General features: G+C 30.7%; 1 protein-coding gene across 2 annotated transcripts in view; it reads right to left on the reverse strand.

The window, feature by feature from the left end:
- The window catches only part of LOC121117490 (uncharacterized), a 64,539-nt gene that overhangs the window by 9,582 nt on the left and 41,494 nt on the right, over positions 1–13,463 (reverse strand). For both annotated transcript variants that reach the window (XM_071888561.1, XM_040711942.2), the window contains exons 3-6: positions 11,212–11,292; positions 11,073–11,144; positions 10,860–11,003; positions 5,915–5,986 (exon numbers count right to left, since the gene is read on the reverse strand). In XM_071888561.1, the coding sequence (XP_071744662.1) occupies positions 5,915–5,986; positions 10,860–11,003; positions 11,073–11,144; positions 11,212–11,292 (369 nt within the window). The remainder of the gene's footprint in view (positions 1–5,914; positions 5,987–10,859; positions 11,004–11,072; positions 11,145–11,211; positions 11,293–13,463) is intronic.

The raw sequence follows: 13,463 nt of genomic DNA on the forward strand, positions 1-13,463 counted from the left end.
ATATATATATATATATATTATTGTTTTATTGTAAACATCAATCTAGCCTAATTTAAGTACGATTTACAACACACTCAAAGGGTTAATAAGAACAATTTGTTCATAGAAATAGAGGATAATTCGGATAAGGATACAAATGTAATCCACACTCAATTTTGAGAAAAATCATTCTATCTTGCTTTTGTGTTGACGGGCCACATATGTCAGAGAAATATCATTATATTAATTCCTTTCATCACGTAAATATGAGTACATTGACTGTCTTCACTGAAATGATTACTACATATAATAGTAATGATAAATATTATGACGTTTACACATTGATGAAAGAAATAGTATTTCACACAAACATATTTTTATAATGCTAAACTATTAAAACTGAGATAGTTATGTACGTATACACCTATTTATAGTCCATTTCCTTATCCTGTAGATGTTTATATGTACATACATATGTTAATATAAATTTTAGAATATTTGGCTATGTACATATACGAGCATATATGGTCATTCCATGATAAATTTATACTAGGAAACGCATGTGACTAAAATTTGGCATTTGATTTTTTTTGACAGTAGACCAGAAATGAAATTTTGCATTTTTAACTTAATCAAACTCTGACTTTTGTGGTATTAAAGATGAAAAAATTAGCATTTTGATTAGGGATACTCTTGTAAACCAAAGCATCATTGAAAAACTATTAGTCCCATTTTTTTTTGGTAAAATTTGACTTTAAAACATTTAGAAACATTCAAGTAATGATTAGTCAAATTTTGAATATTATTCAATGAGGAAAATAAAGTATAAAAACACTTCTTTCTTATTAAAGGAAGAGTAATTGATGTATTGAAGGGAGAAACTAAATAGTAATATATATTATAAAAATTCTCAAAAACTCGAATTCGAACAAATTTCACTAAAATTCAACACTATAAATATATAGGTCATTCCACGACAAATGTGTATATGTTGATTTTTTATGAATTAATTTTTTCCTAACTTTCAATCAACTCATACTATAGACTTTTAGGTTTTTTTTTTACATTATATTATGATATAGTTGCCTGCATATAGTTCCCCCCCCCCAAAAAAAAAAAAAAACAAAAAAAAACACCACGAATAACAACAACAACTGACAGTTTCCTGCGGTTTGGATTTTCCCCTTAAGGATTTACAAATACGATATTCGATCTTATAATTTCATTGAAGTCTAGCATTTTACATATAATAGAATAATTTTGTAAGAGTTTCATCAGAGTTTGAGACCACAAATAGTATCTGTCAGCTTTCTTATTTGGGCTGGGTCATATTTTTGACATCCCATCCTACATCTTAAACACGCTTCCACATAAGACGTTCTATAGAAATGCTATCATCAATACCTTGGCTATCTTTGTGTTATTAACACCCAATTCTTATATGAGTTATAAATTGTTTAAGTAAGGCTCTAATAAGAATAATTGCATCAAAGATATTGGAGGACTCACTGAACGAATTCAATTCGTAAACTGACCTAGGTCATACTTTAATTTAATATTTGTGTTGATAACACCCTGTAAAGAGTATTTTAAAATATGGAGCCTGTTTCAATGCCTGATAAATGGGACGATACGTTTTTTAAGTCACATATTAAAGACTGATACAACCCTAAAACTGGGCACTGATACGAAAATTCTTTGGTATGTATAGTTTATATAAGTGGCAGTTCAACATAAAAGCAACTATAAGAATGATTTTCCCTAAAATCAAGTGTAGTTAACATTTGTATCCTTGTACAAATTTTCATGAATTTCTATCAATAAATTGTTTTAATTATCCCTTAGAAATTAACCAAAATTGATAAATTTTATTTGAAAGGGGCCAATATCAGTCTCTTAAATCAAATAAAAGTTATAAAATATAACTAAAATTCTTGGGTATCTATACTCTTTACAAAGCCTGTAATAATAGACTCAATATGAATATCAATGAACTATTGGACTGCAAGGATTGTACCTATACATGAAGTAAAAAAAGGAATTTGGATTTTGTCGTTTTCTTGATTTTTGTTAAGATTGTTTTAATGTTGACACACCACTTATATAAGAATTTTTTGTCGCACTCTGTTGAAGGAGTAAATTATTTATCCTGCCATTTGGAAGAACAATTCACCTCTTGAAAAATAATCAAAGGTCATAATACTCGTTCATAAGTATACGGATAGCTATTGTTATCTAAATGAATGTATTTTATTTACTCAAGAATATGATGCCAGCGAATACATCAATAAGACACATGGCTTATCGTCCTTATATATGCATTAACATCCAGCTTTATGACTTTATTCTAAAAAAACGACAATTGATAATACTTATGATTTATAAATAGTTATAGAGGGTCATTTGTCCATCCAAAATATATTTTTGATGAATACATATATTCAAATGAAACTCAGTCCCAGACCGAATTTTCCTCGAACTTGATTATAAATAATTTCATATAGAGCGATTTGTAGCAAACTCTCGGTTCGGACTGCATTGTCATACCGTAGACCAAAATTGGATGTTTTCATATTGTTTACCGATTTTTTGGGTATCAATATACATATGTACAGACCGATTTTTTCCCCTATCTGCCTGATGTATGATTTGTACAAATATGATTTATGCAACACTTCATTGTAGCCCTTATTCTAGGTCGATGTTCATCTTTTAGACACAGATATGACATCATCAACTATTCATCTACCAATAGTAGATCGATTTTCTCTTTGGTACCGGATTAGACTTCTTTGAAGGACCGTATTAGCTCGATCCACTAAAAATCATAATGGTCTTAGGCCGATTTAGGATTGTCAAATACAAACTCAATACTATTCAAAATGAGGATTCATAAATATTAATGAGGAGCCCCTTGTATGTATATTTCAAATTTCGTTAACGATATAAACGTACAAATGAGATATTTAATTGTCATTTACAATTAGGGAAGACCAGGAACGGGTTTTCCAGCATAAAAAAAGCTACAGACACAAAATTAAGACTACAATTGTGCAAGTAGTTATATTTCAAGTTATTATTGAAAAACCCATAACTTTGTGTCTTCTTTTCTCTGGGATATTAAATAAAAACTGAATTTCAGGGGAAATTGGATTAATTATCGGAGCAGCAATATTTTTGTTTGGATGAATTACTTTTGCTGTATCTTATATTGATTCTTTTGTTATCAGTTATACATATAGGTAATTTTAACTAAATTCAAAACTCTTGCATTATTGAGAAATTTGAGGCTGAGCACAAAGGGGTGAGTTGTAACAAGTGCTCCAATTTTCCCCTCATTGTTTATTCTTCTTTAATATTTTACATATTCACGCTTCACCGGAAGCATGTTTGTTAGCCAGAATAGAGCCTGAAGAGGGGCGTGAGCGTGAATTTCTCCCATTCATAATATGGATTAGTGATCTATAATATTATATTTTAACCTGTGATAATACATTGAAAGTTAACAATAGAGCAATAGCGATGTTTACTTATTTTGGGTTGTAAGCAAAGCGGCGGCATTGTTTACAAAATAATACAACTCCCGAAATGATAATATTAATTAATATAAAATATATCTATGTTAGAGACATAGAGGGCGCTGTGAATTTTTATTTAATTGAAAATCAAGAAAAGAACACCATATAAAATTTATTCGTGTACTGCACCAAAGCTTGCTAATGCCCTATTAATTGAACATCTTGAAATGTGTATTTGTTCTTAAAGAGATATTATTGTGTAAAAAACATCGGAGGGACTTCATTCTAGTGCAATTTGTGGGGAAAACTATTGAGTTATAATATACAATTTAAGCACTATTCAAATAATAGCAAAGTTATTGGTGTATATTTTTGGCGTGCCTGAGTCGAACCAGCTCTGGGGATTGAGCCAAAAACAAACAATGTTGCAATTGTACCCGGTCTTCCCTACGTTAGTAAGTTAATTGAATCACTTCATGTTTACATAGTATTCAAAGAGTTCATGACAACAGTAAATACAATTTCCTTTCCTCATGAGAAATGAATAATTAGAAAATCAATGACATACACACATATATCCGCACACTTTCATTGATGCAATGATTGTGCGAATTTAATAACATTTTCGTAACGTATTCGTATATGTACATTGAACAGTGCGTTCCTATAAATCCTGAACGAATTTTTTCAAGATCAACTTTAACATGATTCTCAAAAAGTACAAGTAGTAAGAGAATGAGACTTTATATATTCATTTATTCTACTTTATATCCCAGAGTGGTCAGCCCTGGTCCCACCATTGCCCCTATCCTAGACATAAAAGCCTTACAGGTTTCTTCACGCATTACTCCGACATGTCAACCTATTTCATCTCCATGGCTGCCTTTAGGACATAAAGTGGTTCACATGGGAGGTGATACATGGCTTAATTGCGCCCTAGACCCCATAGTCAAGGGGTTTTAGTATGGTAAGGATAGAGGCCACATTGACGAGGGTCAGAAATTTTCTAAGTTGTCTTCATACCACTATTGAGTTTTTTTTGGCTCCAACTTTCCTCTCAAGACTCTTTTTTGTTCTCTTTTCAGCTTTTTAATCGATAATGAGATCCTTGAAGCAGGAAACGATGCTGGAGATCTCGTCATAACTCATTCCCGCTTCAAGAATCTCTGACACACGACTGCTTTTGATGTGCATCCCAGTTGTCTTTGGTTTTATGAAGAAAGAGTTTCGCAAGATTTGTTTATCTTACAGGGAGCGGGGATCAAATTGTCGCAAAAATATTTTTCCACAAAAAACAACACAAAATATACATTTTTTAACTTTTTTATTGAAAATCAAAACTATGACGAGCATATAGGTATAGAGTAGCCATTCATTCGATATAATCACCGTTGGCATCAATAACGGCCGCAATACGGCCTCTGAGCTGGCCGCAGGCTCTTCTGACCATCTCATTGTCCATTGTCATTGCCGAATACCTCCTTGATGGAGTCCATCAGGCTAGCCTTGGTGCTATGGGGATGTCTCTTGGTATGTCTCTCAACATAACCCCAGACAAAATTGTCCAAAGGATTAAGGTTGGGAGAGTTAGGAGACCACAAATCCTTTGTTACGACGTCATAACAGTTCTCGGTTAACCACTGCATGGAGATTTTGGACACATGGCAGGGTGCTGAGTCCTGTTGCCACACCCAGATCCCTCGCCATTGCCTTCATGGACCTGGTAGGGTCATCCTCAACCATCTTCTTCACCTTGTCGCCAAAGTCGGTGTCCCTGACCTTCCTGTCGGCGCCCTCTTTATGATGGCATCAACATCCCAGGTGTCCTCTAGCTTCTTACGGATACTCTGAACAGTTCGTAAATTCACTCCTAAGGTTGAAACAATCGTTGAATTGGAGATTTCACCCCCATTATTAACCAATGCCATGACTACGGCGGACCTCGAAAGCTCCTCGTTTCACTTATAGCTCTTTATCTCCTCATATGATGACGGTATGATGCTAACTGAACTACGTATCGTCAGCTGACGAGAATAGCTTTCCTATTTGGTAACCGGTTTTTTATTTGATAATGTCGTCTTCAAGTTATCAAGGTTTAAAGTAGGCGACAATGTGATCCCCGCTCCCTGTAATTGCTCTATCAGTTTTGATATTACGGGGAAAATAGGCAAAATATTGCATAAGTACATGAAACCTTTCCATAGTTTCATTCAAGATTTGATGGAATGCATCACAGTACAGACTCATATACAAATGTGTTTACTAAGCCAATCTTTGCTAAATAATGTTAATGGATTAAAGAAAAAAAAATTCGCTAAATAATTAAATGAATTGCAATTTTAATAGGACAATAAGTAAAATAAGATATTTATCCTTTATGAGGTAAAATTCTAAATTAAATCACAGAAACAACTTACAATATCTGAAGCTGATGAAGATTTTTAAAAGCATCCTTGTGTAGAGTTTCTATTTTATTCCGACCCAAATTCCTAGAAAAAATAGATAAATACATTAATTAGTAAAAAAACACATTTCATTTCGGTTATGGAAAATATATTTTTTATGTGTGCTGTAATCAGAAAGTTGACATTGGTATTTTTCACATAGACTTAGCCCAGCAGATTAGAACTATGGTGCGATATAACTAAGAATGGGATTTTTGTAGATAAAAAAACGTTTATAGAATAAAAGTGGAAACAAAGTTGGTTCGTGTGCTCTTTATACATTTTTATTCATTCTCGAATAGACTGTAATGGTGTTGACATCTAATCATTTTAAGGGAGAATTCCCCCATCTTTCTTGTATTTAAAGATATTGTGTAATAAAATAATAAAATAATAATATACATTTCTTTAAATACATTACTTCCTTCTTACAAGGCATGGGAATGAGACTGTAGCAGTTGTAGCGGGGTGGGTCTGGGTTTTTTATTGTTTTTTTTTTTAGAATTAGTGGTTGGAGTAGTGAGGAACATGCACTTACCGTCAAAAATGGATTGACCAAGTCTCTTATATAAAATCAAACTAATTGCAATGTAGCTCCTTAGTTTTTATTTATTGGTCCAATTTATGGAAATCAGTTAAGTTTTTCAATTTCTTATCCATTCATTTTCATAATTTGGAATTTAAAAAGTTGTATGAATGCTAATAACTACTCGGATAATTTGCTAACATCAGGTATGGTGTCATGTAAGAATTCCAAACTGGTGTAGTTTGTTCAAGTAAGGTAATCGGAATCGGGAATTTTTTAACCTCTCCAGAATCGACAATTTTTCAACTAATTAACCACAATTATAAAATAAGACATGTTGCCACTCTTTATAAAAAAATATAAATATATATCCCTCTGAAATCTTTCAATAAAAAGTTATTGAAAGAGAAACAAAAGAGTAAAAAAATTTCAAGTTATTCAAATACTGTAGTTGGTATTAAAACTTTGTAAAACCAAACTTTAAATGTGAACTATCATTATGAAAGAAAAATAGAAAAAATTGATTGATAAAACTTGTTGTTTTTTTTGTGAAAAGAATGAATCATGATGTCGCAACCTGTATAATAATAACATTTCCCCTGCATTAAAGCTAATTTAAATGTACAACAATCTCTTTGGATGACCTTTTTTATATGAGTTTTTTTTGTAAAGGGGGGAGTTAGCTAATAAATTTTAAGATTAAGTCATCGTTGGGTCATTTTTTTTATGATTTAATGTGGGTATAAGCCCCGGCTCAATTATCTATTTAGTTTCGTACAGTTTAAAATACGTGAGCACGCCAAAATCATGCTGGACGGTACCTAGAACCCATATAAAACTACTCATAAGTATGTTAAATATACAAGTTCAAACTAAATAAAAAGGTATGGAATACCTATTTTGTTATTGATTTTCTTTTTTCTAATTTGAAGAAAGCTTTTTTATGTGGACTAATAATGTCATTTCTTTTCCCTAAAATATCCTTTGTGGTATAACTTTGTCCTGGACCATAATGTGTAGAATGTATAGATTCAAAAGCAACGTTATTAAATCTATGTAAAATGTCCAACTGAATAGGAAAATATATACATATGTAAGTTTAGATTGATTTGGAGTTATTTTATGCCCAGAGACAGTTTATAGATTGTAGTAATAAATAAAATGTTATGAGTACGGATTACAACTTAGTTATATTTTTCAGTCTAGTGCACGTAATTAAAGCCAAATCTCTTTTTTGTGGAATCCTACATTGCACAAACCTCTTTGACAATTAATTAATTATACTCTTAGGAACTTTTCCAAACTCTTCAATTGCAATGATTGTTAAACGATCACTGTCATACAAAATATTTATTAGATTGACCCATTTATCATGGATCTAATAAAATATGTATCATATTAGTGTATGATATTTCGTTTTTAATTCAAATTGAAATGGCAATCCACTTTATACTTGAAATAATTGTTTTTCTGTTGAAATATCAATTATAAATAAAAAAAATTGGTTTAATCGAATTATAAACATTGAATTGTTGATGACGTCATGTGTGCATAGCAATTGGCAAAATTCTGCCTTTATATTAAGACAAAATAATTGGTCCACGATTTGAAAACGATTGAATTTCGAACTACGGTCTGATAACACGTTTTGGATCAAAATTACCATCCACATTCGTCTACAAAAATCCCTTAAGACCTAATCGTAAAAAAAAATTTATGTCTTGGGCTGAATTTCAGTCATTGTACATAGGTTGCTTTTTTTGGATTCGATCAATATATCAGTGAGTCCTATAGATTGACAGATTTAAATTGTATATTAATTGCCAGATGTAGGCCATTAATATTTGATCTTGGCAATAAAAGAATGAGAAATGGATCAATTTTATTTAAAAGGGGACATATATGATCCAGTACAATTATACTTAATTAAATAAAAGTTGCAAAGTATAGCTAAAACTATTGGGTATCATACCTCATCCCACAAATTTGAATACAGTGCCTAAAAATGACTCAAATAGGTTTTTGAAATACGTACATGGGTGTAGATGAAGTAAACAAATAAATTGGGAATTACTGCTTTTCTCGCTTTTCTTCAAGATTATTTTATGTTGACGGGCATAGTATATTAATTTATAGCAATGTTAAGTGTGTACAATTACTTGTTATGCTTATATGAATGCATGAGCATGGTTTTGCCTCAAAGTAGAGAGTATAATACAAATTTCATTAATCCGAGAGAGAGATAATATTAGTAGTATGTAATTTCATTCTGATATTTGATCAAGTAATTGATGGGGAGACTGAGACATCTTTTATTAATAACTTGCATTCGTGTATGTACACATAGCATACATGAATGAATGCACTTCATTTTCACATAATGACAAAAGCATACGAAACATAATTGAGTGCCAACAAAGTCATATTTATCAACGATCATCTATACATATATGTATGAAAAAAAGTTCCTTCACAGATAATCATGATGGAATATGGCTTTTGTCAATCCAATACTCATTATTTCAGCGACACAGCTGGTAATGGTATACTATGTAGAAACATACGTAGGTAATCATACAACATTACATACATAGTATGCCTGGGAGCTCGAAAGAAATACTGAATGAAAGTGCTCATATAATAGAAATTTCAGTGAGCACTCTACATAACATAACACATTCACTCACAATGAACTAGCTGTGAGCTTTGGGCCTTCTATTTTTACATACGCATATAAGTACATCCATAGAATTCTAGATGCATGGAATCATAATATGGGTGCTAATATAGTTGAATATTTTTTTTAAAATTTTCCCATTGATATTTCATTTTTTGCGACTCGAAGATGTGGTAATTAAAAAAAGAAAAACTTACGACATGGACCTTTCCATTTTTCCCAAACATAATACAAAGATTTCTTCATAAATATTCTTGTTCATTTTTAATAGAATGATGTTTTTAATTACATTTTTTTAAAAGGTCAAGTCTTGAGTCTCATGGTAAAAAGAACAATGCAGTCTTTATTCTAGGTATTTTGAGTTCCATGGAACACCAAACAAAAAGGTTATTTCTTTAAAAAAAATCAACTCAATTTATTTTACTTGTGAGTAGAGTTGTAATTTATAACGATAGATTAAAAAAAAGCGGAAAACGTCCTAATTAATTAACTAAAAAATTTAAATTAATGACGTCATTTTGCTTTTTTAAAATATATTTTACACACCGGTAGAGCTATACACATACCAAAACACGAATTAAAGACCTTGTGATCAATCTTTGTTAAAATTAGTGGTCTATGTGAAACGTTTTTGTTTTGTTCGCTATTATTCTATAATGAACCATGCAACCTCCATGAATTCAGGGGGGAAATTGCTTGCATGATGAGGAAATATGATAAATAACGTCATCTGTGGTATCTTAAAAAGTAGATAAGAAAACAAGCCTATCCTTGTGCTTGCCATAGTGTATGAAGGGCTTGTCTAAAATCTTCAAAAGCATGGGATTTGAAAATATAGACTTTTTTGGTAACTAGACGTTTCCGTTTTTAAAGGTGTGTCCTCGGCTGTACGTACCCACAGATATTGAAACTAGTTACTTATTCTCTAAGTATCTTAATTCCGACGTGAACAAAGCGAGGGAGATAGTAGGTACCTTGGGGCTTAAAATAAGAGTTATGAGGAAGATTTAACATCGTTTGTAGCGCATCTAATCTTTGTTTTTAGTTATTCTTACTCACCATCATTATAAAATTGAATATGGGATTTCGGGAAGCATTCAGGTATTTGAACTTGTAGCCCTTTCCATTAATTTGGGGTAGTAACAATTTCTCCTTCTGCATTCAAATAATAGCGGTTATTAATTATTATTGGCTTGGACTTATGTTTTCCAAACTTGGGAGTGAATATTCCTACTAAACTGAAAACTTGGGTTTATTCGACTTAAAAATTATAGACTTGTGCTTGGTAAAACCCGTCCAGTTTATTTTTATTCATTTCTTTTGTGAGACCTTGCTTTGACTTATAAACTCTGGTACAAGAATGAATTAAACTCATAGGTCAAGGTACTACTGTTTGTGTATTGATATAAAGCTCTATTATAATTTTAACGTCAGCTACAGGAAATAAGTTGATGGGTAAACTTTTTATTACACCATGGGAGTCAATCAGAGTTGAAGTTCCTTTATGTAGTTGGAACAATCGAATATTGACGTAAGAAAAACAAACACATGTTACGTCATTTTATACACTTTATGTCAGATGATACCTTTTCTAATTCATTCGTGTATCTTGTTTCCTCTATGTATTTCTTTATCCATGACGCACACCTTTCCCCCCTATATTTTCACTGCTCTGTTTATAATAAAACACAAGATAATTGAAAAACAAAACTTACAAAGACTCCAACTGAGGTTGCTGTACAAAAAGTGAGTCTCCTATAACCTCTAGAGAATTAGAGGATATATCCAGGTACTTGAGACTTGTCAAACCCTTTAAAGCCTCCACTGGAAACATTGATAAACCATTTTGATTTAGTTTTCTGCAATGAGTTACATTTACATATTAGTATCCTTTTCCAATAAAAATATACATTTTTTTAGATACTTACAACTCGTGTATGAGCGTGGAGTTTTGAAATAGATTGGAGGGGAGATCCTTCAAATGATTATTACTTAGAGATCTAGAATAATAGATAAAAGTAAAAATATAATTATATCTATAAGCTGTATCAAAACGATAGTCCTTACAGTTTTCTTAGATTGAGATACTTGGAAAATGTGAGTTGAAGAGAGAAATTCCCGTTTCCGAGAACATTTCCATTCAGATTCCTTAAATGAAAGAAAATAATAATTATTTGACATGTCCTTTTATCCTCATTTTTTTAATTTTTTTAATTAGTAACATAGATAAACTAAGGTTGTTTTAGTCCATTAATTATTCATATAATATTATATTAATGTGGACATACACTATAACAGGCTACAAATGATTTTTAGAGAGTTCACTGAACTTTTTGTTTGCCATTTTCGACGCACATTACCAACAAAAGAAGAACATAAATATGTATATAGAGAGAAAAGAAGAGGAGAAGGTTCTAAAAAAAACATCCCATTTTCTTCTTATTTCAACAATGTTTATTTATATAAATATATAGCTTCTCTCAAAATAGACATGTTAAGTAAAACAAAATCTATTCAGAAATGGGACAAATTTGTTATTTTAAGTTTGTGGTTAAGATAAGTGGCCCGTCAACACAAAAGTAAACTAGAATTATTTTTGAAAAATGGATATTTGTATTTTTCGACGACTTATCCTCTATTTCTATCAAAAAATTATTCTTTTGAACCCTTTGGATGTGTAGAAAGTTGCACTCAAAGTAGACAAGATTAATGTTCACAATAAAAGAATAAGAAATTTATATAGTATTTAAAATACCATACTATCTGTACCAATATAAGTCCCTAACATCAAAGAAAGCTATAGCTAAAATTCTTGGGTATCTTGAATTGAATCACAAATTTGAATACATGGCTTATAATTGACTCAAATATGCCTATGAAATATTTGAATGCTTGTATACATATATGAGGTGAAATATTTAGGGATTTTCTCCTTTTCATTATTTTGGTTCAAGATTGTTTTTATGTTTGTACATTTCATATTTGATATACCAATATATATATATATATAGTACAAGAGAAACGCAATATTGAATGTTATGTTTTGAGTTTTAAGATGCTATTTCAAGAAGATTTTCCTTCTCTACATTTGGCAGAGACATATACCCGTTTATTTCAATAATGCAAAAAAATTTCACTTGATATCTACATAAAAGAGAAAGGGATGCTTCATCCCCAAGTTATGCACTTATTAAAAATGATACGTTCATCAAATGTAGAAGACAATATATATCTATGGGTTTAATTAAGATTTTGTTCGGTAATGTATGTATATTAAGTCATTGACAGACATGCCTATCTATATAAGTGTGGTTACAGGATGTTCATAGGTGCAATAAGAAAAAGAAGTACAAATGTAATTTCATAAATGGATAAATAATAACAACAGCATGTAATATAATTACTATAAAGCGTCTCTCTCGCTATTTTTTCTTCTTCTTGAGTATTTTTTTCTAGATGCTTTCTAATCTATGTCAAGGATACAAAAGTTCTTTACTCTTACATATATGTATGTATGTATATAAGAGCAGCAGACCCTCTTCTTTTTATTTTTGTTTTTCTCAGTAAAGCTATAATAATATATGTTGTAATAATAAGAACACAATTCCCCATTTTTATATTATATATGTAGTACATCAATATAAAAACAATCTAGAGCAATTAAAAGAAATGGAAAAAATCCCAATTTATTATTTTACTTCATATCCACATACATCCCAATATTTCATCAACATATCTGAGTCAAATTTGAGGGATGAGTGTAGATTCCCAAGAATTTAAGCTATGTTTTATAACCTTTATTTGATTGAAGAGACGTATATTGGCCCCGATATTAGCCTCTCAAATAACATTGATGAATTTATCATATTTTTATTGTGACGATTAATATTGGCTACTTAAAGTACTATTTGACAGAAGAGTAAAAAAAATGCTAGTGGAAATTGACAATAATGTAAATCTGGCTTAATTTAAAAAAAAATGATTCTAATTTCTTTGATAAAATATAAATATTATAGAGATGAATATTAATGAAGAAATGATTATCATACTAATATAATTAGTCCATGAAAATTAGATATATTTGTTCCTACTCGTATATTTTTTCTTTTGAAAAAATAACATAAAAACAGTGATAAATACATTAAGGATTGTAAATTATCGTAAAAGAAAGTTATAATAGTTTATAAGGAGTATAGGTTTCTATTCATAGTTTAAAGAAAGAATTACTTTTGAAGTATTCGTAACAAAAATATTAATATCTTTATCAGAATTTAGGAATCCTTTAATGTAGAATCTCTGTTTTGGGCCGTCTAAAAACC

This window comes from Lepeophtheirus salmonis, chromosome 5 (assembly GCF_016086655.4).
Source record: "Lepeophtheirus salmonis chromosome 5, UVic_Lsal_1.4, whole genome shotgun sequence".
Classification (NCBI taxonomy): domain Eukaryota; kingdom Metazoa; phylum Arthropoda; class Copepoda; order Siphonostomatoida; family Caligidae; genus Lepeophtheirus; species Lepeophtheirus salmonis.